We start from the raw sequence: 23,735 nt of genomic DNA, 5'->3' as shown, positions 1-23,735 counted from the left end.
TGTCGCAATCTCTACAGCTGTTATGAGTCAACATAGTGAAACGTCAATTTTACATTTCTAACAAGTGTTATTATTGTTAACAAAGCATTTAATAAAATATAGTTTTTTAAAAAAATATCATTAGCTGTGTATCCATAAATTTGTCCAAACGAAAAAAAAAAAGAAAAATGGAAAAAGAAAGGTAATAAAATACATTGTTATTTTTACTCAAAAATTAATCAACAAAAAAAAAAAAATAAATAACAACAACTATTTGTTTCTCATTTTTAGATTCACAATGTTATTATTAGAACCAGGTGAAATATTTTTTGAGGATTACAGTGTTAGAATGATGCTAGATAATTCATGTGAAAATGAAACAAAAACTTGGATGGATGGACGATTAAAACTTTGTTCAAAATCACTAGTATTTGTTAATAAAGAATTAAATGAACCATTGATAAAACTACAATTTAAAGAAATAATATCAGTTGAATTAGTTGAAGAACAAACAAATGAATTATCAATAATTGTTAAACAGTATGCTGAAATGTTAAAAGGAAATCGTCTTGAACCCTACAAATTTATTCATAAAAAATCGAAATTTAATATATCATTTAATTACGCAAATACTGATGATTGTTTACCACATATAATGCAATTACATAGAGCAGCAACACTACCAACAGCTGAACAAAATGGTATGATTATGACAATAGTACATTCACGACAATCACGTTTTAATTTTGATAAATCATGGCTTGAAGATTTATCAGAAATTGTACAAATTATATTTGAAGTACAAGCAAATAAAGTACAACCATTAATTGTTAATCCAGGAAGAGTATTATTAACAAATTGTCGTATTTATTTTCAACCATATAATAATTTAGATCAATATCCTGTATTAAAAATTAATTTAAAAAATGTTAAAAGTATATTAAAAAGAAGATTTTTATTACGTCAAGTTGGATTAGAAATTAAATGGTTAAAATTACCAGATAATAAAGAAGAATGTTTATTTTTATCAGTTAAAAATCAAGATGATCGTGATAAACTTTATAATAAAATTATTGAACAACCATTATTAAAACTTGATATTGTACCACAAAATCAAATGACAATACAATGGCAAAATGGTGGATTATCAAATTATGATTATTTATTGTATATTAATAGTCTTGCTGATAGAACATTTCATGATTTAACACAGTATCCAGTAATGCCATGGATTATTCAAGATTATACATCAACAAAATTAGATTTAAATGATCCAAAAATATTTAGAGATCTTTCAAAACCAATTGGAGCATTGGAACCAAATCGATTGGAACGTCTCAAGGTATATTATTATTTATAAATTTAATTATTTAACAAACTGCTTACCTTATTCATCTTTTTCTTGGTCATCAAAGGAACGATATCAAGAAATGTCTGGTAACAAGTTTCTTTATGGATCACACTACAGTGCACCTGGTTTTGTATTATTTTATCTCGTACGAAAGTATCCACAATACATGCTGTGTCTTCAAAATGGTAGATTTGATCATCCCGACAGAATGTTCAACAAGTAAGTTTATCAATTATTATCAATGTTGTTTTTTTTTTTCATTATTTTTTATTTTTTTTTATTTTCTTTTCTGTCTGTCGCCTCCTCTGCTTGTGTTAACTAAAAAATAAAAAATATGTATATATAAATTGGTGAGGGTTTTTTGACATTGATACAATAAAAAAAATAAAACTATGTGTGGCTGCTTCATCAACTACTTCGACAATGAATTGTTTAACAAATGTTAACGAGAAAAAAAAAATAAATAAAAAAACCTAACAGTGTTGCTGACGTTTGGAAAAATGTATTGGCAAATATGTCGGATTTTAAAGAACTCGTACCAGAGTTTTATGATCCAAACAACAAAGGAGATTTTTTAATCAATAGCTATGGTATTGATTTTGGATATCGACATGATGGTGTTAAAGTTGGAGATGTTCATTTACCACCCTGGGCAGATAGTAAATATTTATATTTATTTTTTTCAATATAAATAACTCGTTATATCGTAATTTTTTTTTCTTTTAGGTCCACGTGACTTTGTACAAAAGCTAAGAGATGCCTTGGAAAGTGATTGGGTATCAGAAAATTTACATCAATGGATTGATTTAATTTTCGGTTATAAACAAAGAGGAATTGAAGCTGAAAAATCTGACAATGGTATTTTTTAATTATAAAATAAATTATTAATTAGAGTGTTTTAATTTAAATTGGGGTTTTTTTTTCTTTAGTTTTTTTTCATCTTTGTTATGAGGGAGCTGTTGATTTAGATACAATCAAAGACATCAATGATCGTCATGGCCTGGAAGTACAAATAATGGAATTTGGACAAATTCCTAAACAAATATTTACACTACCTCATCCAAAACGTCTTATAAATTCTTCAAGTTCACTATGTGAATCTGCTCTCAGAACAACATTACTTTTAAAATCACGTAAGTTTTTTATTTGTTTAAAAAAATTAAAAAAGAATTAAATAAAATAACAAATACCTTTTTCAGGGTTCGAAAATCCATGTAGCAAGTTGTCATTGAGTCAATCAATTGTACTTTCATCTCACAAAGAAATTGTATCCACAATTATTGAGATGAATGGAAAAGGGAATGACGTTGCATCAGTTGGACATGATGGAAATTTAAAAATATATTCGTTAAAAGATAAAAAATTAAAAAGAAGTGTGTCCTTATCAAACTTACCATTATCTTCATGTGTTTTTTATACAACTCGAAATGAACAAAATATTATTGTAGCTGGATCCTGGGACAATACACTGTAAGTATTTTTAATTAAATAATAATAATAATTTAAAAAATAAAAAATTGATAAATCATTGTAATTACAGAATTTTTTATGATTTGGAATTTGGTAAAGTTATTGATATTCTTCTGGCCCATGATGATGCAGTGTCAAGTTTAACATTAATTCCATCAAGAAATATTCTCATATCAGGATCGTGGGATTGTACAGCAAAAGTTTGGCGCGCTTATGAATCTGGAGGAAAAACAAGAATTCAAGATCGTCTTATTGCACAATTAGATCATGATTCAAAAGTTACTTGCCTTTTAACATCAAAGTAAACAAACAAATTAAGTTAATTAAGTTAAATATAAAAATAAATATACATCAAAATTATCTAATTATTTATTTTAATTTAGCGATGAAAAACTTCTTGTTTCTGGAACAGAAGATGGAGAAATATTTGTGTGGAACACAGACTCATATGATATCCAGTGTAGCATAAAAGGTATCTGAAAAAATATTTAAAAAAGTTATTAATCAAATATAATACAAGTAATATATAATTTAATTCATCTTTTAGGACATGGAACAAAAATAAATTCAATGACATTTGATACAGATTGTAAAAATATTATTTCCTGTTCAAATGATAGACTGATAAATGTATTTGATGTACTAACAAGCACAAAAATATATAGTACATCTTTAGATAATGAACCAACTTCTTTATGTTGGATCGGAACATTCCTTCTTATTGGCGATGATCATGGTAATTTAATTTTATGGGACTCACAAGAAGCTGTATTTATATCAAACATACACTGCCATGAAGGTAAATATTAATTAAAATATAGTAATACAAAAAAAATATATAAATTACATTATTCTTTTAAAAGTAACATTTATTTATTTTATTTCAAGGTCCACTCACATCAATAAGAAAAACTAATGACAATAAAAAAATCATGACTGGTAGTGTAGACAAAAAAATAATTGTTTGGAACTGTGATTAATTTATTATTATTCAAATATTAATATATTGAGATTGTATTATTTTTCAGTCAAGTCTGTAATATTATAGTAATATAATATCAAGTGATAAAAACTGTATTTACTTTTTTTTTAATTATCATTATTACTATGAAATATAAAACGACAGAGATTCAATATCTGTCATAAAAACAATACTTTTTTTATTTATTATTATTAAACTAGATAAATATATGATTGAATTTGCTATCTATTTTTTTTTTAGACAGGTACACTTCAGCTTTTTATCTATTTGTTTTTTTATATTATCTTTTGATTATATTTCATTTTGTTTGAATTTTATTTCTAAAAAATTGGCAATTTTTTCAATTGTTCATATGTGATAAAAAATATTATATTCCAAGGTCCCATTCGAAGAAATGTAGGAACAAAACCCTTGTAAAGTGCTAAAAAACCTTCATTTTTACTTGTCTGAAAAATAAAAAAATTAAATGTAGATAACAATTGGGATTTAAGCAGATGTTCTTTTTATAATTTAATTTTACCTTTAAAAAACAATCAATACTTCCTTTGTATAAATGGCTGGATGATTCGTTTGGCGAGCTAATACGTCGTTGATTCATCAATCTCGTCTGTATATAATAATAATTATTTGTAAATAATATTTATTTTTTTTTTAAATAATAAAATATCCAATTACTTACACGAATAACATCGATTGGAGTTGAAGCAATTGCACTTGCAATACTAGCTGCCATACTAGCACTGTGAATTTACACAAAAAAAAAAAAAAAAAAGATATTAGTTTTTAAATATTTAATGTGATGCTAAATGAAAAATTACATTACAAAAACTTACATAGAATGATTGACAACATTGTCACCAAGTAATGGAATCATCTTGGATTTTGTAAAATCATAAATTGGCAATTCAACTGCAGCAATTACTGCTGCTCTTTGGGCTGTTGGTCCTACCCCCTATCGATACAATAATATTTTTTTTTTTTTAAAACAACTTTTCAAAAAAATTGAAATCAACTAAATTAATAATAAATATATTGTATCTATTATATAATTTCAAAGTATCAACTGTCTATTGTAAAGAATAGATTTTTTTAACAGAATAATTTTTACCCTCCATAAACCGCGTACACCTTCATGTTGATAAACATCATTGAAACAACCATATAGAGATAAATTTCCAATATTACCATTGATTTGCATACGAACTTTAACAACATCTGTTGGATTTGCAATTGCACTTGATATGGAACCAGCAACAGCAGCACAAATTATATTTAAAACAACTAAATCATTTGTTCCCCATTTATCAGCTACAAATTGTTTAAGTGAGTAGTATGTTCCAAATTTAATTGTACCATATGTTGCTTGTCGAAGTATTGCCGAGCTGATCCTGTCATTAATTCAAATAAATCATTGCTTTTTTTAAAATAATTATATGCTCATTAAAAACTTGTGCTCTCATTTCTCATTGATATAATAAAATTTAATTGTGCTGATGATTATTTATATGTGCAACTGTAATTTAAAAATAAAACCTTAATAATTTTTTTTAATTATCATCTTACCCACAATACAATGATTTATATCCTTCTTGTTTTGATATTTGTAATAGTGCATCAGTCATACCAGAATACTTTAATATTGCATGACGTTTATCAAATGTTTGCCCTTGAATTTGTAAACGTGTTTTTGTTGTATCCAATGGAAATGTTGCTTAAAAAAAATTTAATTATTTAATTATAATTATATAATTACTACTGTTTAGTTAATAATGTAAATTTAATTATTTTTACATACCTAATTCAGCAACAATTGATGCCAATCCACCATACACAAATGGACCAAGACCAACTGGTTTTTTTTCTCCCATTACTCTTTTTAATATAACTTTTTAAAAACTGTAAAAAATAAAAAATTTAATAACGAAAATCAATTAACAATTATATCAATATATTTGTGTATTATTTATTAAATTATTGTTGATAAATGAATTGAATTATCATGAGGTTATCAAAGAATAAAAAGTGCAATTATGACAATTTGTTGATATGACATCACAAGATAAATATTTTTTTTCATAAATAATAATCAGTAAAATTGTTTTTTATACTTACCGTTTTCCAATATTAATGAAAAATAATAATAAAAAAAATAAAACAAGTATTGTTTATAACATGTGACGCGTTGTTGATTATATTTATATATTTGTTTATTGGATTATTGTTATTATTATTATTTGAAATCTAACGATAGGTGTCACTTATTGTTGTAAAGACGAATTTCCAAGTTTTTTTTTTTACTCCAAAAAAAAAAAACTTACACTGTACGGTAATAAGTAATAAACACATGGTTTTGTTATTTTTTTGACAACAATAAACTTAATAATTATTGCATTTTTTAATAATAATATTTAATTGATAAATATTTAATTCAACAATATCAAAATGACGAAACGAGAGGATCATAAATTTCAATTGTCGAAAAGTATTTTAGACATGAAGGTAAATTGATAGGTTATAAAATAAAAATATAATGATATATTAATAATAATTTAATTAATTTTCAATTACAGTTTATGAAAAGAACTAAAGAAAAAGTTGATCAAGAAACTTTTCAAGCTGAGGGAGAAGAATATTTTGATAATCTTTTGACATCTAAAATGAAACAAGAGTCGTAAGTTGTTTTTAATTAATTCTAAATTTTAAAATTGATTATTATTTTATTGTAAAAACTCATATTTACATTTGTTTATTTTTTTATTCAACAGGGGTAAATTTATTATTGAAAATAGCTTTGTTTATTGTGAAGGATTAAGTGAAGGCAGATTAAGTTTTCAAGGTATGAATCCAGAAATTGAAAGGATTATTGAATTAGAAGAAAATGCAAAACGTTGCAAAGAAGATACAAGTAAAGAAGAGACAGAAATAACAGATGAACAAATGGCAAAACATTATAAAGCTTCACATGTTAATACAATGGCTAAAAAATTTGCACCCAAAAGAAATCATCATAAATATTTTAAATATGATAATGATGACAATCCTGAGCCAGTTGATAAAAAACCAAAATTTTTAAAGCCAAAAGATTAATTAAAAAAAAAAAATATTAAACATTTGCTAATGATACTTGAAAAATTAACAATTCATTTTACAATAAAAATGATTTTAACAAAACTAGAAATTAATTTAAAAAATATAAATAATAGACAAAAAAAATGTAAATATTTTTGAAATATTATTAAAAAAAAAAAAAATAGTAAAATCAAATTTTTACATGAATTATTCAACCTTTCTATTCTTTTTATAATTAATGATATAATTTGTAATGTTTTTTAATTTTTACTTTCATTTGATAATCGAGTTGAGAAAAAAAAAATAAGAGATTAACCCCCAGTCAGGGGAGCACAGGGGAGATAAATAATAATGATAATTACGATGGCAGCCATTAAAATACATCATGCAGTGAGAACCCTATAACCCTCTCCTTTTTTTTTATATCAATACATTATTAATAATAATCCTCTATCTCGCTCTTAATCATAAACATATATAAAAATAAACCAACACCATCGAATGATGCGTGGCATTGTCAGGAAGTAGGTCTTCTTTTGCGCATTATACGCGTTTTCCTGGCCAGGAAAATGGCTACCAGCTGTCACTCAGTTGTATAAATTTAATTCTTAATATATTCATTAGTTTAAACAAAATAATAACATTGTTAAATTATCATAATATTATTAAAAACATATTGTTATTAAATCTTTCATTTATATAAATTATAAAAAACTCATTTGTGTGTGATCAATAGTGAACATTCATGGTGTCATAGAAATATATTCCATTCTTTTTTTTTTTCTATTTCTCACACTGTTTACAGTGCATTTGGTAATTCGTGTTAGTCCGAACATTGGTAACACGATTCATAAGTGTAAAAATAATTTAAAAATAACATTATGTTCTTTATAATTTAGCATAAAATAATATTTTTTATTAATTGTTCTTATATTCGTGAATATATAAATTTATTGTGATAAATTGAAGCGTAGCCTGTTCTTATCGTCGCCTGGGCATCAAAAAGGTAAAAAAAAAAAACCAACCATAAAAATCGATGATGGATGGTAAAACCATTTTGAAGCTAAAAACTTTATGATTATTATCATTACTATTATTATTATTTTTTTAATATTATAAATTGCTTAAATAATAATTTTTTATAATTAATTAATTTTGATTATTAATATATAATAGATTATCAAAATGGATTCAAGTCAACAATTTTCATTAAGATGGAATAATTACACGAAACATATAACTTGTGCATTTGATACATTAAGGAGTGATGAAGATCTCGTTGATGTGACATTGAGCTGTGAAGGAAAACGCATCAGAGCACACAAAATGCTTCTTTCTGCATGCAGCACATATTTTCGTGATTTATTCAAGGTAAACAAAAATCATTTATTAATGCTGATACTTGTCAAAAAAAAAAAATATACCTATAGATAGATAGTTATTGTTAATTGATTGTTAAAAATGATTGTTTAATTTTTTATATAGGAAAATCCATGTCAACATCCAGTCATTATATTTAGAAATGTAAAATTTGATGATCTGTCAGCACTGGTTGACTTTATGTATCAGGGCGAGGTCAATGTAGTTCAAGAACAGCTGGGAAGTTTTTTAACGACAGCTGAATTATTAGCTGTTCAAGGTTTAACTGATGGCACGGGCAAAGACAACGATAGCATTAATGAGGTAATAATAAAAGAAAAGAATAGAAAAATTTAAATTATTATTAACAATCAACTAATGACATTTGGGATTTTTTTTATTTTTTAAAATTTTTCAAGGAGGAAACAGAAATTCCAAATGAACCAGAAGTACAACTTAAAAATTCATCTGGCAAATATTTATCAAATAATAAAAATAATAAATCACCATCGTCACCATTGCCATATCATGCAGTTGACGTACAACCAGAAACACCACCACCAAAACGTCGAAAATATCGTGATACATCAAATCATGAAAATAATAAAATAAATACAACGAAAACATCAAAAGAACTTAGAGAAAAATTAAATGAACAAAGTAATCAGCCTGATCCAATTGAAATAATACCATTAATGCCGAATTTAAAACTTGAAATGCCAGAATATTTAGAAGCTGATGGTAGTAGTTGTAGTTATGATGAACAAAATATTGTCGATGGTACATTAAATAAATTGGATGATGTTTTGTCAAATGTAGATGATGATAAAAAACCAGATATAAGTCAAACATTTTATACAAATCAATCAAGCTCTGATACTGTTGAACCGAAAAATGCTCTTTCTACTACTGATCTTGGTAATAATAAAATAAAATAAATATATTTTATTGATCAAATGAAAATTACGTTTCAACTAATTTGTTGATTTTGTTTTTGTCCAGATCATCTACTTGCTAAACCAAGCACCTCTTCAGAACGAGTTACCCAGGAACCAACATCGGGTAAGTGAATTAAAAAAAAATTTCATACTTAATTTTAAAAAAAAAAAAAAAAAACGTTGGCCTTTTTTTTTCTCTTCTAATTGTATTAGTATGTATCGTTGCCTGCTGCTGTTGCCAAGACCTCTTACCTCAATGTTATCACTGCACAGACAAAGGTCAAATGTTTTACATCATTTGCTAATTTTTATTTATTTATTTATTTATTTTTTTATAAACCCTACCTCGTGTTCACAATCAATTGCAATCATCAGTTTTTTATTTATATATTATTATTATTATTTTTTATTACAAATACTGCGTGGTGTTTTAAAAAAATATTGACACATTGATCAGGATAAAGAATTGAAAAAATTGATATAAAGAAAGATATTATTATTACGATTCAGATAATTATTCAAGTTGTTAAATAATTAACTGTGTTATTAATTTAAAAGTAAATAAAAATAAATTGTCAAATAATAATGGCACAGTAGACTGTGCAGCTTTGCATAACTTATACATGCATCTTAATAATAATAAATAATAATTTTCGTAAAATTAATAAATATTGGGTTAATTAAAATAGTATACAATACTTCTGGCAAATCTATACTGCTTTTCAATTTAAAGTATAATTTGAATAAATTATTATCATTCGAAAAATAATAACGAGGGCTTGGTAGGATCTCAGGCTCGTAAACGATCATGTATATAATTATGAATGTGTGAATGTGTTGGATACATCAAGGTGATTCTTTCTGGTCATTTAAAAATATTAAAATTATATTTTTTTATTTAAAAAAAAAAAAAAAAAAGTGCATGATTTATACTTTTATTCTGATGAGTTATTTTTTTTTTGTATGATTTTGTTTGTTTGTTTGTTTGTTTTGTTTTTTATCATAATTTAAAATTATTACTATTGTTTATTTTAGTTATCTTTATTTTCTTTTATAAATAATTTATTGGCGGTACAGGCACTTTTTTTTGGGTGTAGGTTGTAGATGCTAGCCAAGCATTGCCAAGTGCTGTATGTGTGGCCGACAATCATCGATTATTCCTTTAACAATACTGAACCTTTTTAAAATACCGCTATTTTATTTTTCTAAAATTTATTATTTATTTATTATCATTTATTTATTTATTTTTTTTTGTTATAAATAATATATTACTAACGTATTTATTTTCCCGAATTTTAACTAAATAAACATAAGTTATTGTTATTCTTTCGGCAATTGATAATTAACTTGAACAAAAAAAAAAAAAATTCCAAGTTTGCTGAATGCTTCTTTATCCAAACTATTACGATTATCTTCTTTTTTTTTAATTCTATAAATCTGCGTTTATACTTATGTAATATAAATGAGAAAAATATTAATATTTTAAGAATGACCTGGTGACGGCGGTGGCGGTGACATGACACTGGCATGATTATTATTTTACCCTTTTTACCCAAACAATATTTACTTCGCCATGGTACTCTGTTTCAAATGGTGTTATTTAAAACAAAAACCTTCAATGTATCGTTTACTTATTTGAATAATTTATTTTAATAATAATAATAAAATAATAATAATAGGTAAGTAAGTTATTCTGAACGAATTAATTCGGGGGTACAGGCGCATGAAATTAATAAAAAAAAAAAAATTATTTACTTATCTAAAAAGAAAAACCAATACAATAAAGCGTATTGTTTCATTAAAAAAATTAATATAAAAATAACTAAGCCCAAACTGTAAACCGAAGTTCATCAAATAATACTAAATACTACGAACTTGTAATGATCATGATGACAATTTTATTTCAATAATCAAGATAATTATGTTTTTTTTTTTTTTTTTTTTTTTCTATTTTTTTATTAATATACTCAAGATGTGTATATATATTTCTTTTTTAATTAAAAAAAAAATAGTAAATAATTGTATGGATTACTAGAGGATGCTACATTAAATAACATCATCAAAAGAATTTAATTGAAAAAAAAAATAATAATAATTTTGTTGATAATTAAAATAATAATAATAAAAAATAAAAAAAATAGGCGCGAACACATTGAACACAAGCACCTGGCAATGCTAAAAATTGTGGGTATTGGTTGCTGATATCTAAAAGTTGGCTTACGACTACGGGTTGGTGCTGGGATTTGGTCATACTCGCAAACAAAACAAAAAAATCATATCTAAATAAATAAATAAATAAATAAAAGTATTACTACAAAAAAAAAAAAAAAAAAAAAACAGTTACTAATGGTTGCGATGCATGAGTCGAAAAAATATTCTAAGATAAAACTAACCGAAGAATTTGGCCCAATATTTTCTTCAGGAGGGATAACATACGTATCTGGTCAACCACATAGTCTCAGCAAAGCAAATGGTCATGGAAAAGTATGTGTACACTGCAAACGTCACGGAATACTGACGTCACGTGGAAAACTCAGACAGACACGCTTCAAATGCTGGCCCTGCAATGCCTGTCTTTGCCGCTGGCCATGTTTCGCGCAATTTCACCAGTCACGTGGCATTGTTCATATTCCACCTCCATAGCACCAACCTACTTCCATGCCGTTTATATTATTTAAATATTTAAATAAATAACTAATACCCACACGCGATATTTGAACACAATTATTTAAAAACAATAATAATCATCAAATTTTTTTAAGTCCAAAATATATCAAGTTTATAAAAAATAAACAAGCAGGGAAATATTGAAAATTAATTGTTAAATTTGAAAGATAAAAATTACCATCACCATTCCAGATTATATATATATTAAATATTATATAGACTTTTTTGAATTATTCAATTTGTGAATAAATAAAAATTGTAGAGATTAGCTAGTATTTTTTTATGATTTTTTGTATATCAATAATTTTGTTTTTGTTTTGTATAATTAAATTTTTTACGGGCTGCCTAAGTAGTAGTGTACTTAATTATTGTAATAATATTATATGAAATAATTTCTTAAAAAGTCAAATTGATATTTATTAAAAGCAGTGGTAGTATTTCTGTGAGGCCATTATTTTATCAGTAATTAAATTTATAAAAATCATTATATACTTAAATGAAAAATGAATTGATAATAATTTTAGAAAAATAATGTCATATCAAAAAAAAAAAAAAAAATACTCATAATATTAATTTTTTAGATATTTAGTTTTGTTCAATTATGAATAAGAAAAAAAATTAGCTATTATTTTTTAAATTTTTTTACAATATTATTATTAATTATCTTTATATTATTTATTATATTAGTTTTATTGTGATTATTATTATTGATTTTTAAGAATTTAAAAACACACACTGGTGCTTTTTTTTTTTCTATTTTTTGTCACTAAAAATACTCTCTCAATTTACACATTTTGACTGAATTTTTTAATTGCATTTATCTATTTATTTATATATTTTTAAATGATAATTTTTCATTCCCGAGTTTTCCAGCGTTTACTCAATATATAAATTAAAGTCATTGACATTTTTTTTTTGTACATAAAACACTCGCGAATAATTAAGTAAATCATTAAAAATTAATATTTTCATACGTTACTCAATTCGAAGGATCATTTAAATTTAAAAAAAAATTTATTCAATTAAAAAAAGATGCTTAAAAATTTTTCATATATAACGTGCCAAATACATCACACTAATTTAAAAAAATTATTTCAATTAAACAATTTAGAAAAAAAAAAATTAAATTAAAAAGTACATAGTTGATATATTTTCTGCCAGTGTCAAACACTGCCTGCATCATGAGATTAAAAAAAATATTATTATAATAATGCTGGCTGTATTAAAAAATACTCATTACTTTCAATAAAAAAAAAAAAAAAATTGAATTAAACAAAATATCTATCTTTTCTTAATAAATAAAATTTATAAAAATTAAGATTTTTTTATCAGTTTAAAGATCGAACCCTTGGTATATCCATACAAAAAAAAAAAAAAAAAAAAAAAACGCTTTTCTTGATCACACAAGTTATATTAAAAACAAAAAAAAAAAAAATTATAAAAATGATTATTACAATAAATGTTTATTTTTTGGTTTTCGGACTTGGTTATGGGGCATATTAAAAAATTTTATAAAAGTTTGTTACTTATTAGATAAAATAAAAAAAAAATCTGTTAAAGACTTGAATGATAATATTTAATCTACTAAGTAGAAATGAAAGTAAAAAAAATTATACAAGCTTAATAAAATTAGAAGAAAAAAAAAAATGTTATATTTTTGTTAGTTTTTTTTTTTTTTTTTTAAATGAAATGAAAAGTAAAATTAAAAATAGAAAAAAAAAAAAAAAGAGAACAAAATTATAAGGTGTGTATGGAAAAACACTTTGGATTGTGTGCACAGAAATAAAAATCGTAGCAACAACTACACTTGAATCAACCACACCACCTCCAACAACAACAACAACAACAACGACAACTTCTGTTAATGAGAGAAGACGAAGAACAGGAGCGAACGAGGAGGGTCGTTGGATATGCAATGTTTGTGGAAAAATCTACACACGTGGGGATTCACTTGCTCATCATCGTAGTATTCACAGAGGCGATACAATTTGTCCAATATGTCAAGCAGTCTTCACTCGCAAGTACACAATGCGTTGTCATATGGTAAACATACATGGAATTAAATGACCAGAAAGAAAAAACTCACAATAATTTTCCATTAATTATTGAATTGAAAATATAAATAATTAAAAATTCAAGAAATACAACATAACAAGTTATTTTATTTATTATTTTTCTTTTTTTTTTTTATATTTATTTTGAAAAAAAAAAAACAATGGAATTGAAAGGTCAATAGAAAAAGAAAAATAATAATTAATATAAAAGCACAAAGAATTTATTTTGAAATAAAAAAAAAATATTTAAAATGTTATTTTATTCAAATTAGATTATTGAAATTTTATTTATTTCTGGTGCATTTTCATGATAGGTAGTTCATGAAAAAATAAAAAAAATAAATAATAAAATAGTTGTAAATTTATGAAAATAAAAATATACATTATGAAAATTAAAAATTGTTATATACAAATTAACACTGTTTTCTACGTTAAATATTTTTTTATGCTTTACAAATGTATTTAGATAAAAACGAAAAAAAAAAAAGAGTTTATGAAACTTGTACTTAGGTGATTCTTTTTAATTGTTTAATTATTTAATTTAAAAAAAAACTCTTAAATCGAAATACTCAGTAAACTTATGTTATTATTTATATTGATCTTGCCAACACATTAGTTAAAAAAAAAGCAACATTTAACGCCTTTTGTTATTGCTCATCAAACTGGGAATGCAAAATTGTAAATAATTATTATCTCTAGTAGTTTTATCTAATAATTTTTTTGAGATTTCGAATTCTATTATATTTTTAGTATTTTCATGAAAATTTAGTTTTATTAAATGACAATACTCCCAGTATTTTAAATAAGTTTTTTTTTTTTTTTTTTTTCTATATAAAATTTATAATATTAAAATGTTTTTTTAAATAAATAAAATCAATTATGTGATAATTTTTTTATAACTTTCATTTAAAAAAAAAATACTTATATTATTTGTGCCAGTTTTATTTTTCATAATATAATTAAGATACCTCAATTTATTAAGAAAATAAAATTTAAAATAAACCAGTGAAATGTAAGAAAATGCTTCACTTTAATATGAAAGTGTGAGCCCCATAATTGTACTTCGAAATCGTTGTATTTATGAATAAAAAAAAATTAATGAATACTTAGACAAAGCGAGCAAAAAAAAAAATCCTTAAAACAATTTACATTATTTATTTTAAAAAATTAATTACTTTATTTTTAATTTTAATTTTATTAAGAACATGACAATGCACTTGTATATTTATTTTAGTTGCAATTAAAGTAAGAAATTTTTATGCATGATTTATTTATTTATAATAATTATTATTGAAAAGCCCCTTAAAAAGTGTCGTTACAATTTGAGTCACACAAAAGGTCGGTAAATATTTAAAAAGGAACAATAATGATTGTCGGTTCACATATTATTTCATTTAAAATTATTTATTATTTTAACATCATTTTTAATCATTTATAACAATTAAAAAAAAATAAATAAAATAATTGTGCGGGTAGGTACAACACGTGGGTGATTTTTTATTTATCTTTTTATTAATTATAATTTTTGTGTATATTTTTTAAAAAATAACTTTTAATAATTTTTGAAAAAAGAAAAAATAAATTAATTAGAATAAAAAAATTTTTTTTTTAAGTTTTCAGTTGATTGTGCATGAAAAAAAAAATTAAATTAAAAATATATAACTAACTTGGTACGTATTTTTTTTTTGTTTTTTTTTAAATTAATAATAAAAACTAAAAATTTTTGAAATTTTTGTTATAATTTATTTAAAAAAAGTTTTTTTTTATCAAGCATGATTTAATAAAAAATCCAACATTTTAGAATTATTTTATTATATATTTGTTTTTCGATTTTTAAATAATATTTCGTTGATAATTTTTTATGTTGTTTGTTTTTTATTTTATGTATTAATTGTATTTAAAAAAAATTTTGTCTTTAGTATTATTGAAAAATAACTTATACATTTATTAATTATTTAAAGAAGATAATAGTGTTTGTTTTTTTTATCAAAATTGGGGTATGAATGAAAAAATGAGTCATTGGGTATCTAAATTAAAAAAAAATTATCCAATAAATTAAAAGTAATTCAAAGCCAGATGAAAGTAATCAAAAGTTATAAAATAAATAAAATAATTTTTTTTTTTCATTTAAACATTTGATATGATTGTTTAATTTATTATAAAAAAAAAAAAAACAATCTTAGGCAGATTCTATTGAAAAAGAAAAAAACAAAAAAAACGAAAAAATTATTTATTTGATTTAGATACACGTACAGTGGTGATTGATCAACCATCGCATTCATGTAAACTTTGTGGTAAATCATTTTGGAATCGTGATTCAATGTACAAACACATGAATATGCATAAAGGAACAACACAATGTCCAGTTTGTCACAAAGTCCTGAGTCGTACAACACATATGAAACGACATTTAAAAAATCGTCATGGTTGGCTTGGATTTGCAGCAACAGCTGCTGATATAACACGTAATCAACAAAATCAATTATCAACAATAACACCATCAATAACAACAGCTACAACAAAAATACCAACAACAACAACAACACCAACAACTAGAGTAACATCAACAGCATCAGTAGCTGTACCAGCAGCAGCAGCCGCAACATCAGCAGCTACTAGTCCAGATACAACATTTACAACAATAAGAATTAGGGAAAGCAGTGTTGAAAGAATAACTTCTAGTCCAATTCCATAATGGAAATTGTCACCAAAAATTAAGAAAAACAAAGATAAAATTTTATTAAAATTTTATCATTAATAATTTGCTTGAAAGTACAAAAAAAAAAAAAAAAAAACCAATAGAGCAAAGATTTAAATAAAATTATTTCTCATGACTAACGATACAAAGCACTAGTCATTTTCACACATTATTCAAGTAAATTTGTGTATATATATGTGTGTGCGTGAGTGTATGGGTGTTTAAAAAGTGTATGTATAAATTATCTTTTAATTTACACTAATAATGCAATCTTGCCTAAGAATTACAATTTTAAAAATTGTTAAAAACAAGGATTTAAAAAATATATAAAAATTAACTATAATTAATATTTTATAGTTACCAAAGAGGTCGTCATTATAATGACGATGATAATGATACGAGTGTTTTAGGAAAGAAAAAAAAAAAGAATGAAGAAAAAAAATAAGTAAAAATGAAAAAAAAAAACACTAATGATATAAATAGAATTATTTTTATTCTAGTCATCAGTTTTATTTTGTCAGTACTTAATAGTGATAAAAAAAAAAAAAAAGTGCATTGTAAAATCATTCATAAACAAAGATTAAAAATTGATATAATTTTTAGCTAGTCAGTCAATTGAGTTGCTGCCAAAACTAATTAACAAGTTTTTATTTTTCTTCTTCATTTTTTTTTTTTTTTAATTTAATATTTGCATGAAAAAAAAAAAAAAAACGCAAGTAAATATTATTTATTCATTTTCAATTATAATTTTCAAAAAATTTTAATTATTTTACTTTTATCATCGAAAAAAAAGGAATATAATTTTTTTTTTTTTTTTACTTTATAAACTTGTTATTTGTTTGACTTGAATTTAACATTAATGGAAATTTAAAAAAAGAAAACCTTTAATTTGTTTTATGATTTTGTTATAATTTCTTTTTTTTTTTTTATTTGAAAAAGCATCACATTATTAGAAATTGAGATATTAAATACAGATACTCAAATTGTTTTTAAATTAAGTAAGATTTATGAATCTTGCCAAAGTTTGTCAATTATTCAATCGAATAATTAATTAAGTAGAAATTTTTGTTTGTAAAAAGTGCGATAATTCACTTTTTAGTGCAATTACGATTATAATTTTATTTCTGCAATGTTTGATTGAGTGTATTTAAATTATATTCTCAAATAAGTTTATATTTGCAATAATTTTAGTTTTTATTTTTCAAATATTATTAATCATAATATAATATGAAATTTATTTTAAGTCATTTGCAATTTTTCATTATTCTTTATGAAACCAAAAAAAAAATATAAGTTCAAGATAACTTAGTAAGTTTTAGTTTTTAAAAAATAACATTTGCCATTTAAATTACTTTTATAAAATGCTAGTTTAATGACCAAATAAACCAATGCTTTATTATTTTGTTGAATAATTAGCGAAAAAATAAATAAAGTAATACTGTACTTTTTCAATTTAAAAAAAAATTTATAAAACAAAATCTTAAATATAAGTACAAGATTGCCAATATTAATTATCACCAAATAATTAAATGTTAATTTCAGCTAAATTATTTGTGATAAAATAAACACTCGTGACAAAGATTAAAAAATAAAAAAAATAAAAAAAAAGAGTAATTTAATTATAAATAAATGAAACTCTAATAAATATATCTTAATTGCGTAATCCAAAAAATGTTTAATTAATTAAGAAAAAAAAAAAAATATATATGTAAGTAAACATGTGTGTGAATAAAGTTTGAAACTTATGTCAACTAATGCGATTATAATCCTTTCTTCCTAAACCAAAAATAAGCTAGATGTAATTTTCTTTTAAATTTCACCAATTTGTAAATTTAAATATTTATATTTTCAGCTGTTATTAAATAATCTATCAAAATAATGAGGAAAAAAGTTAAGCTAAATTCAATAAATTTCAAAAAAAAATATTAATCAAATCATTATACACACAACACACACAAACAGAACAAAAAAAAAAATGTCTTTTTTTTTATCACATTAGCAATTGATTATCCCATACATCTGCACAAGTATATTATTATTATTATTATTTTTATTATTATTATTATCATAAAAAAAAATATATAATTTTTATTCTAAATGTCGTATCGCATGAAATGTGCATTGTTTATTGGCACAGCTCTGCACGTGACAAGTTACAAATGACCCAAATGATAAAAAGAAAATCAATATTGTAAATAAAAATTATTACAACAGAAGAGAAGAAAAAACATCAACAAATATTTATTATAGATTTTAAGAAATATAAATAAAAAAAAAAATCTAATTAAGTTGGAAAAAAATATAATCAAATAGTTAAATAAATTATAATTTTACTTTAGTTGATAAAAATTTTATGAGTATTGAAAAGAAAATTAAAAAAAGAAAAAGAAAAAACAATCGGGGGATATGTTGTGTTGCAGGGGGGGTGGGACGAAAAAAGAAGCAATTTGGAGATGCAACTGGTCAAGTGGTGATTGAAGGACCAGGACGTTTTTCATGCAGTCTCTGTGGAAGTGTTTACAAACATCTTGCATCATTGACACAACATCTTGAAGTACATCGTAACCAGACAACTTGTATATTGTGTCATACAACACTTAGTCGTAGAACAGATCTACGTCGTCATATGAGATTAAAACACAATATGCAATGGCAAAAAACTATTCAACAGAGACATCGTAATCCGAGAAAAGGTGGAGGTGTTAATTCGTAAATTATTTATATTGATTTTTTAATATTTATATAATTTTAATCTATACTAGTCTACTAAAGATTTATTAGTTCTTTTTTTTCTATTATTAATAATTATATATTAAATATTTTTTGATAAAATTATCAATAATTGTCGTTCAATTAAAAATTTCAAGTCACTTTTATCAGAAGAAAACAAATTTTCGCAATTGTAGCATGAGTGTATCTTAGAAAGTATTTTTTTTAAATCTCAAAAATATTTATAATAATATTTATTCTAATTAAATAATAATATACATGTATGTATTAATAATTTAGGGGTGTTTAGGATATAACTTTTTCGTGTGTTTATAGAAAAAAAATTATTTGAATTGATAATAGTTGTGTGTTATTAATAATTGAAAAATAAAATGAAAAAAACAAAGTTATCAGTATTTCTGTGCAAAAACAAAAAATATATTAAACTCGTTTTTTTCTTCTTCTAATTTTTAACTGACATTGAAAATATTTTAATGAAACAATAGAATATTAATAATTAAAACCAAAAATATATTACAAAATAAATCTCCACAGTCCGTCCGTAAAATACAAGAAAAGAAAATTCAATATATATATAAAAAAAAAAAGATGCTACTAATTATTCATTACTTTGTTAAACTGAATTCATTTTTATTATTTTATGTTAATTAATAATCATGAATCATAATCGTCATTTAATAACAAAATTCAAATAACAATTAATTTAAAAAAAAGTGTTCTAACTTCACAATGTGTTTACCTAAATTGCAATAATTATTTTTTTAAAATATAATTAATTTATCTATAGTATTTCACACAGTAAAAAATTGCACCAATAATTAATTACTTTTGAAAAAAAAAATAACAAAAAACAAGAGCATTCGCGTATTTGTTGCAAGAAAAAAATAAAATATAAAATAAATAAACGAAATTAATTCCTTCAAATGCCTTATCAATCGAATGTATCATCACTATAATGTACCTATTATAATTTCAATAATTGATGTAATAATAACCACCGATAAAGAAAAAATAATTGTAAAAGAAAAAAAAATACTGATATTTAAAAACGAATTAACAAAATATTAATGTAAAATTTATAATTGTAAACAAAAAAATATATACACAAAAAAATTAATGTCATTAAGTATAATTTCTTGTTTGAATACAGTTAATTAATAATAATTATAAATAAAGTATATAATTTATTTGCAGACTTTCGGTTTACAGTTGGGATAAAAAAAAGGCTTTAAATATTTTTTATATTTGGGAGATAATTAATTTAAAAAAAAAAAAATGCATATAAAATAAATTTATAGAGACGCTGGATACGAGTTCAAGTCAGCAAGGAAATTTGTGTTTTTGCATCGATTGTGGTGTCAGTTTTACAACGAGAGATGCATTGACAAGACACAAAATATCAAAACACGAATTGCAACAAGAAAGTAGTGGTACTGCGTACTGTACCATTTGCAATAGATTTTTCAAAACAAAGTGGAGCTTGGCAACCCATAAAAGTCGATATCACAAACTGTGTTGAGTTGTTCAAATTAAAAAAAAGAAAAACAACACCAACAATCCAAGGTACAAAATAAACAAGTCAATATGAAAAAAAAATAAATTTTAGCAAACTAAAAAATCATTTAAAATGAATATTAATTTGTAACGTGATATACAAGTATAAAATAATAATACTTGTTAAATTTTAATATTAAATTATTTTATTAAATCACATCAATACAAATTAAATATGTATGATCTTCAACACTTTATTGTAACGAGATATTTCATGTCTCATTATCTTTTTTTATCCTTTCATTTCGTTGTTATAATTATTTTAAATTATTTTTGCATTTGGTTGTATGAAATGTTGCTATGACGATATTAGCATTTGAACTTTTTGAAAAAATAAAAATTAGATGTGGAATGTTGATTTAATATCCACCACGTAATGCCAATACCAAGTGAAGAACTGATCCACCCTGGACTTTGTAATCTTGAGCTGTTTTTTCATCATTCCTGTTTAAAAAAAAAATATATATAGATATATTTGGAGCTAGTAAAATTGTATTGATGACATTTTTGTAATAATAAATTATTGAATAATTTAAAACAATTCTTTTTTGTTGTTTGTTTATATCTTACATTTGTTTTCCAGAAAAAATTAATCTTTGTTGCTGCGGTGGGATACCTTCTTTTTCTTCAACTCTTTCTTTGATTCTTTCAACTTTGTCTGTGGGTTCAATATCAATCTCAATCTACAATAAATAAAACAAAAAAATATTAATTAATAATAACAAATCATCATAAACATAACCTCAATTTCTTTTTTTTTTATTTTATATTAAATACACAGCAACTATGTAAGTATTTATTTATCTAATTATTATTTATAAAATTTTGAGATTTTATGACAATGATGCGTCATGATTGACCGGCACATGAAATATTAATAATATTTATTTTTAATTTTTAATTTACTTGCCTCTTTTCCTGTGAGTGTCTGAAATAAAAAAAATAACCAAATTAATAAATTGTTTGGATGTTTATAGTTTATTGAATTTATTATAGAAAAAAATTATATACCTTGACTTTGATCAACATTTTTGTTGTTTTTTTTTTTATTAACAAATTATATGATGATAATGTTATAAATTAAATGTCCAAGAGACGAGAGGCCGAGAGCACAAAATCAAAATTAGACAAGCAAATTGCCAAAATTCACTGAAATTCACTTGAGTTTGATGACGTTCATAGAGCATGAAAAATTATTGAGAAATGTATCACAAAATTTAGCAGCTTATTTTGAGGCAGTAGATGGCACTTTGTTAGCCTTCTGTCACGTTTTGAAGGTTTGTTTTTTTTTTTTTGACACACACACACACACACACCAACATTATGATAATAATAACAAAAAACAAATTAATTGTTTATAAATAATAAACAAGTAAATTAATAATTTATAAGTATTTAATATAATATCAAGAAAAAGGTAGATTGTTTAGGAAAAAAATAAAATAATATATTTATATAAAGTATTGTTTTATGAATTGAATTTAATTATGATTGATAAATATATATACACTTGTTTATAATGATTTTTTTAATTATTAAATATAAAATTAATTAGACATCATTTGAGTTTTTCTTCTTGTGCAAGTAGTTGACTTTTAATTTTTTGAAGAAGTTCTTTTTTAACTGAATCTGGTACAAGTGTTCTGGCTCTTGTTGTAACTGTTGCCAATAATTTGTCGTAAGTAACATCATGACAATTTTCTTTCAATAAATCTTTGCAAATTATTTTAACCTCATCTCTCCAACCACACTCAACAAGACGTCTTCGTAGTAATTCTTTCAACCTGAAATTAAAACAATATGACAAATTATTATCTGTTCAACAGTTCAACATGTGTTTAATTCAATTGTTAATGTTTTTATTTAGGTATGGAATTTATATTTACTTACCCATCACGATCACCTGCCATCACCAAACGTTGATGAGGTGCTGCTTTCATTATTTAATTTCTTTTATCTTCGTAATATTTTTTTTTATTATAAAAAATACACAATTGTACACAACAATTAGTTTATAGAGCGTTTGTTTATATGTTAAAAATCAAATTGTCACTGTTTGCCCTGTTCGCTTTCACCTAGGGATGTGCGATATCAGACGATATATCGGAGGACCCGATATTTTTACCCGATATCGACGATATATTTATTCGATATGGCTAAGCGTCAAATATCGGATATTCGATATCACTTTCGGAATATCGTCAAGAAAATATCGGTTGATATACCGACTGAAAAACTACTTACCATAACAAATTTTAATGGCGGCTTGAATGGCCACAGCCAATCAAAGATCAAAGAATATTCAAATGTATTAATTTAATTAGCTGTGAATTTATGAGTGTCGATTAATGAGTTTTAAATTGACAGTTGACAATTGATAATTAATAATTATTAATAACAAAATCATTAGGAAATATAATCAGTAGTAAAAAAATTGAGGAATTGTGTATTCATTATTGCATAGTCATGTTTCAATAAAATGTTGATTAATAATTACACATTTTCATTATTATATTTTCTGAGTATTGTATAATAAAATATTAATAAATAGAATATCTAATTATTCTTTTCTGGTCTTATATTTAATAAAAAAAATTACATTGTTAAAATTTTTATTATAATTTTTCCATAATTTGTTATTAATACGCCAATTTATCTGCAATGATTAAATGAATAAATGAATAATTCAATACTAAGTAAGAGCAATATCCGAGTTATTTCATGAAAAACCAAGTATACGTATCAATTTATTAATTAACTTACGATTTAATTTCAATAGATCCTGTAATTATTAGTAATCAATTTTGGACGGACTATTTTTTTGTTAACAGTTGGTAAAATCAATTTACCTCGATATTATCGAATATCCGATATTACTTCGCCA

General features: G+C 23.5%; 6 protein-coding genes across 10 annotated transcripts; 3 read left to right on the top strand and 3 right to left on the bottom strand.

Annotated features, from left to right (window-relative positions):
• Positions 1–2: 2 nt before the first annotated feature.
• On the top strand, positions 3–3,792 carry LOC122857709 (protein FAN-like). The gene is made up of 11 exons (XM_044160040.1): positions 3–181; positions 271–1,321; positions 1,395–1,549; positions 1,811–1,989; positions 2,057–2,188; positions 2,260–2,463; positions 2,530–2,800; positions 2,871–3,101; positions 3,184–3,272; positions 3,348–3,599; positions 3,689–3,792. The coding sequence occupies exons 1-11, from the start codon at positions 168–170 to the stop codon at positions 3,778–3,780; spliced, it is 2,670 nt and encodes an 889-aa protein (XP_044015975.1). The 5' UTR covers positions 3–167; the 3' UTR covers positions 3,781–3,792.
• Positions 3,764–5,988, bottom strand: LOC122857732 (mitochondrial uncoupling protein Bmcp). The gene is made up of 8 exons (XM_044160073.1): positions 5,895–5,988; positions 5,578–5,678; positions 5,346–5,493; positions 4,891–5,170; positions 4,616–4,734; positions 4,462–4,522; positions 4,303–4,389; positions 3,764–4,228 (listed from the first exon to the last, which is right to left on the bottom strand). Exons 2-8 carry the CDS (start codon positions 5,648–5,650, stop codon positions 4,103–4,105), a joined length of 894 nt encoding a protein of 297 aa, XP_044016008.1. The 5' UTR covers positions 5,651–5,678; positions 5,895–5,988; the 3' UTR covers positions 3,764–4,102.
• A 15-nt stretch (positions 5,989–6,003) lies between these two features.
• On the top strand, positions 6,004–7,045 carry LOC122857764 (M-phase phosphoprotein 6). The gene is made up of 3 exons (XM_044160128.1): positions 6,004–6,281; positions 6,353–6,453; positions 6,548–7,045. Exons 1-3 carry the CDS (start codon positions 6,225–6,227, stop codon positions 6,867–6,869), a joined length of 480 nt encoding a protein of 159 aa, XP_044016063.1. The 5' UTR covers positions 6,004–6,224; the 3' UTR covers positions 6,870–7,045.
• A 344-nt stretch (positions 7,046–7,389) lies between these two features.
• LOC122857676 (protein abrupt-like) lies at positions 7,390–21,020 on the top strand. 5 transcript variants are annotated; one of them, XM_044159988.1, is made up of 6 exons: positions 7,390–7,857; positions 8,028–8,222; positions 8,337–8,534; positions 8,630–9,128; positions 9,213–9,272; positions 20,596–21,020. In XM_044159988.1, exons 2-6 carry the CDS (start codon positions 8,037–8,039, stop codon positions 20,814–20,816), a joined length of 1,164 nt encoding a protein of 387 aa, XP_044015923.1. In that variant the 5' UTR covers positions 7,390–7,857; positions 8,028–8,036; the 3' UTR covers positions 20,817–21,020. The 5 variants fall into 5 exon arrangements, with proteins under 5 accessions (XP_044015923.1, XP_044015908.1, XP_044015899.1 ...); XM_044159973.1 differs by lacking the exon at positions 20,596–21,020 and adding an exon at positions 18,988–20,485; XM_044159964.1 differs by lacking the exon at positions 20,596–21,020 and adding an exon at positions 16,113–17,047.
• A 5-nt stretch (positions 21,021–21,025) lies between these two features.
• LOC122857708 (NEDD8) lies at positions 21,026–22,044 on the bottom strand. Its single transcript, XM_044160025.1, has 4 exons — positions 21,863–22,044; positions 21,762–21,779; positions 21,422–21,534; positions 21,026–21,295 (listed from the first exon to the last, which is right to left on the bottom strand). The coding sequence occupies exons 1-4, from the start codon at positions 21,878–21,880 to the stop codon at positions 21,211–21,213; spliced, it is 234 nt and encodes a 77-aa protein (XP_044015960.1). The 5' UTR covers positions 21,881–22,044; the 3' UTR covers positions 21,026–21,210.
• A 268-nt stretch (positions 22,045–22,312) lies between these two features.
• Positions 22,313–22,934, bottom strand: LOC122857706 (transcription and mRNA export factor ENY2-like). Its single transcript, XM_044160009.1, has 2 exons — positions 22,742–22,934; positions 22,313–22,635 (listed from the first exon to the last, which is right to left on the bottom strand). The coding sequence occupies exons 1-2, from the start codon at positions 22,789–22,791 to the stop codon at positions 22,410–22,412; spliced, it is 276 nt and encodes a 91-aa protein (XP_044015944.1). The 5' UTR covers positions 22,792–22,934; the 3' UTR covers positions 22,313–22,409.
• Positions 22,935–23,735: the final 801 nt, after the last annotated feature.

Source organism: Aphidius gifuensis, linkage group LG1, assembly GCF_014905175.1.
Source record: "Aphidius gifuensis isolate YNYX2018 linkage group LG1, ASM1490517v1, whole genome shotgun sequence".
Classification (NCBI taxonomy): Eukaryota; Metazoa; Arthropoda; class Insecta; order Hymenoptera; family Braconidae; genus Aphidius; species Aphidius gifuensis.
The sequence above is the reverse complement of the archived record's forward strand: the minus strand, read 5'-3'. Positions and strand labels throughout refer to the sequence as shown.